Source organism: Ipomoea nil, unplaced genomic scaffold (assembly GCF_001879475.1).
Source record: "Ipomoea nil cultivar Tokyo-kokei standard unplaced genomic scaffold, Asagao_1.1 scaffold0865, whole genome shotgun sequence".
NCBI lineage: Eukaryota > Viridiplantae > Streptophyta > Magnoliopsida > Solanales > Convolvulaceae > Ipomoea > Ipomoea nil.
The window spans coordinates 557,262-561,398 of NW_017617293.1; the positions used below are offsets into that span (position 1 = coordinate 557,262).

A 4,137-nucleotide genomic window follows, 5' to 3' on the forward strand; every position below is an offset into this window, starting at 1 on the left:
CGTTGTTGCCGAGAGTACGTAAATGCAGAACAGCTAAGGAAATTTGGGATACTCTTATGAGACTAGGTGAAGGACAAGAACAAGATAAAGACAACAAGCTCACGGTAGCTATAAAGAAGTTTGATGACTTCAAAATGCTTCCCAACGAGACTGTTACTGAGATGGAGCTTAGGTTCACGAAACTCATGGGAGACCTCTCAGATCTCGGAAAAGAGCCAACCGAGAAGGAGAAGAACCTAAAAGTACTTCGAGGACTTCCAAAGTCGTGGGAGATGAAGGTGACAGCAATGAGAGATCACCGAGACATGAAAACTACTCAGACAACCAAAATCTTTAGTGATCTCAAGGCTTACGAATTCGAGCATGAACCCAAAGAATTTGAAGAATCAGAAACAAGAAACATCGCCTTAGCTGCAACTCAACATCTTTCGACATAAAGCAGGTCAAACTCTAATCCCCCTGATTTCCTATTTGATGAACAGTTTGCTTTGTTTGTGCGAAAGATGAAAAGGTTCATGAGGAAGAACAACTTTCAAGATCATCAAAAGTTTCCAAATTCTTCCAACCGAAGGCAATACGAAAGATCACCTCGGTCTTCGAAACAAGAAACGATGGATGCACAAGTGCTATGCTACAACTGTCGGAAATGAGGACATTTCAAAGCGAATTGTCCTCACCCCATGGTCCGCAAATACCAGGACCAGGAACCTAGCACGAGCTCACCAAAAGATGCTGCCGAAACCAGCGGATAAAGTGGAAAACAGGAAGCAACCCATCCATGACACGACAGAAGACAAAAAGCAATGGTCGTGAATGAACCAACTGGAGAAGCTAAGTTGAACCCGAAAGTAGCTCCTCAAGTTCAAGTTCAGAAAGTGAGAGCTCAGGAGATGAAAAAGAACTCCTATGCCTATACAGCCAAGAAGAAAACACATACGATCTATGCTTAATGGCACAAGATGATGACGTAAACCCTAATTCCTCCTCATCTACTCAAATAGAGCCTAGCTCTGAAAGTGAAGGAAATCCAAATGAAACAATCTTTGAGATGATGATGGATTTCAAGGTAATCAAAAACACCTACTCCAAACTGAAAGAAGAGAACTCTCGGCTATTGATAAGCTATGATGAGCTTAGACGCGTTAGAATAAAAAACATTGAGCTAGCCATCACAAATGATCAGCTTGAGAAGCAAGTTCGCCTTCTTAAGGAGCTGTGTACAGAAAGAGAGCTAAGGGAGCAACATCTGTGTGAGGTTCTTGACTCATTTAATAATTCATCCATTCTAATGGATCAATTAGTAAATGGATCAAAACTGGCAGAGGAAATAACTGAAATTGGTTTCGACCCTAGCTCCTCAGCACAAACCTTGTTAAACAAACTTGTAAACTCATTCTCACAAGAAGGGTTTAGATCTATGTTTGTACAAGGTGCTACTCAGCAGCCTGAGCCTATGACCAAGATTGACACTGGAAAACAACCACAACCAACGAGCCAACCGAAAGGAAAGGCTGTACAACAAGTTTTGGAACCTCAAAATGGAAGATTCTTGAAAGGCAATCCTAGACATAATGCAAATGTCAAAAGGAATGGACCGAAAGTTAATAGACCTAGTCTATACTATCAAAAGGGTCAGCCTACAAGAACTAACAAAAGGAAGGTAAATCCGAATGTCAATCAGAGGCAAAATCGTTCAGTACAATAACGAAAGGTTCCTTCACAATGAACTCAAATAAATGAAAGAAAAAAACATGCCAATAGTTCACTTAGAAGACCAATGACGGGTAACGGATGGAGTGGACCATCCGAGGAAGATTGGCTTGTGTATCCCGAACCTTTATCAAAAGCAGAATTTGAAAAGATTCATCGGCATAAACAAGCTAACTATTTTAAGCAGTATCGCAATCCACCAAATTCCTATTTTTAAAGTCGATACAAGGCCAAAACTTTCGTAAAAGTTTACTATGCTTATCGAGTCTTTAATGGATATAGAGGACCGAGGATGAGTGATACAAGCTCTAGATTCGTCTGGATTCCGAAACTTACAACTAACCCTCAAGGACCCGAAACTCGTGGAGTACCTAAATCTGCATAATCTTTAATTTGATTTCAGGAAAAACATGTCATTTGGTATGTGGATAGTGGATGCTCAAGACATATGATCGGAGATAAGTCAAATTTGAGCAACTATAGAGAAGTTGATGGGCCAAAAGTTGTCTTTGGAGGAGAATCTAGTGGAAAGACACCAGGAACTGGAGACATAATCAAACATGGAATAGTCATTCGAGATGTCTCACATGTTGAAGGACTCAAGTTCAATATTCTAAGCACTAGTCAATTTTGTGAACAAGGGATACAAAGTCGAGTTCTCCAAAGACGAGTGTAAAGTGATCAGCACTAAAGATGGTGACACCGTTCTCACAGCAAGACGAAAGAAAAACATGTACGTTGTAAATTGGGAATTATCTAAAATTAATGTTTGTCTTGTTGCTAAGAATAATGCAGATTTAAGCTGGGAATGGCACAACAAGATGATTCATCTTAACCTGAAAACCATCAACAAATTGGCCAAGAAAGATCTTGTAGAAGGCTTGCCGAAAGTACCTTACGTCAAGGATAGAATTTGTGAGGCATGTCAGAAAGGCAAACAAATTAAAGCCTGATTCAAGTCAAAGTTCTCAGACGCAAACTCTTGACCACTAAGTCTTCTACACATGGATTTATTTGGACCAGTCGATCCAGCCAGTCTACGTGGACGAAAGTATTCTCTCGTTGTAGTAGATTACTACACGAGATATACCTGGACCCTTTTTCTAAAGAAGAAAAATGAGACTGAGAAGGTGCTACCTAATCTCTTAAGGCAACTACAGACTGAAAAGGAAATCAATATCATAAGAATCAGATCAGATCAGGGAACGAAATTTGTGGACAAAATGGCATATTTCATCAACTTTCGGCTGCACGAACACCTCAACAAAATGGAGTTGCAGAAAGAAGGAACAGAACAATGAAAGAAGCTGCATGAACTATGATAGCATACTCAGGCTTGCCAAAGCGCTTCTGGGCCGAAACAATCAACACTGCATGCTACACTCAAAATCGATCATGTTGACTCAAAGTATTTTGTCAAAGTTATGTGCAAAAGGAATTCCAGTTCTATAAAGGAATACCAGTCCTAAGAGGAATAGTTATTGAAGAATACTATTTCTAAGGGGATTTGTTGTTGAAGATTTTCTAGTTCAAGTTTGATTAGGAATAGCTTTGTTATTCACGAATCCGTTAGGGGTAGCTACTATAAATATGGGTTGTCCTTAATTGTAGAATTCAAGCATTCAACATTAATCTTGTGAGGTCTGAGAGTCTTTGAGAATATGATATAGTTTGGTAGGAAAGATCATTCTATTGTGTAATCATAGGTTCCAAACAGTGTACTTTAAATATTGAGCTTTTAGTGGATTTAGGCAAATTCTCAAAGTGAGAAGTTCCTCGCAGATTAGGGTTGTTTGCCCGAACTACGTTACAGATTTTTTGTGTTACAACTTCAGTTTCAAATCCCTGGGTGCTGCGTTTTACAAATTTCAATTGGTATCAGAGCCAAACTGCTTAAGTTACTAGCAGGATCCTAATGGAGTTTCCAAGAGAAAGACTATAAAAAAACAGGCCACCTGCCCTATTTGGTAAAAACTTCTCCTACTGGAAAGCTAGAATGAAAATATATATCTTGGCACAAGGGGAAGGAGTCTGGAATGCTATAGAAAATGAATGGAAAAACCCAGTTGATGATAAAGGTAATCGAAAACCTAAAATCAACTGGAACGAACAAGAAAGAAGAAAATATAATTTCAACTCAAAGGCAATGAACGCCATCTATGGAGCTGTAAGTAAAGATACCTTCAAACTGATCACCACAACTGGTATAGCCAAAATTGCATGGGATATATTATGTGATCATCACGAAGGAAACACGTCTGTCAGGCAATCCAAATTACAAATGATACAGAAAGACTTTGAAAACTTGAAAATGGAAGAAGAAGAGAACATCACTCAATTCAGTGCCAGAGTTTTAAGTATCTCTGGAGATGCGTTCAACTTAGGCGAACCTATTCCTGAACATAGGCTCGTCAAAAAGGTTCTACG

At 39.3% G+C, this 4,137-nt stretch overlaps 1 protein-coding gene across 1 annotated transcript; it reads left to right on the forward strand.

Annotated features, from left to right (window-relative positions):
- Positions 1-949: 949 nt before the first annotated feature.
- Positions 950-2,663, forward strand: LOC109178661. Its single transcript, XM_019328198.1, has 3 exons — positions 950-1,660; positions 2,114-2,299; positions 2,352-2,663. The coding sequence occupies exons 1-3, from the start codon at positions 950-952 to the stop codon at positions 2,661-2,663; spliced, it is 1,209 nt and encodes a 402-aa protein (XP_019183743.1).
- Positions 2,664-4,137: the final 1,474 nt, after the last annotated feature.

What these genes read in the sequence shown, in the direction of transcription:
- LOC109178661 (XM_019328198.1), top strand. Translation starts at nt 950, where the DNA reads ATGGCACAAGATGATGACGTAAACCCTAATTCCTCCTCATCTACTCAA. An exon ending in CAAGAACTAACAAAAGGAAG is followed by an intron (nt 1,661 to 2,113) that starts GTAAATCCGAAT and finishes ATTTGATTTCAG; the next exon opens with GAAAAACATGTCATTTGGTA. An exon ending in TCATTCGAGATGTCTCACAT is followed by an intron (nt 2,300 to 2,351) that starts GTTGAAGGACTC and finishes TTTGTGAACAAG; the next exon opens with GGATACAAAGTCGAGTTCTC.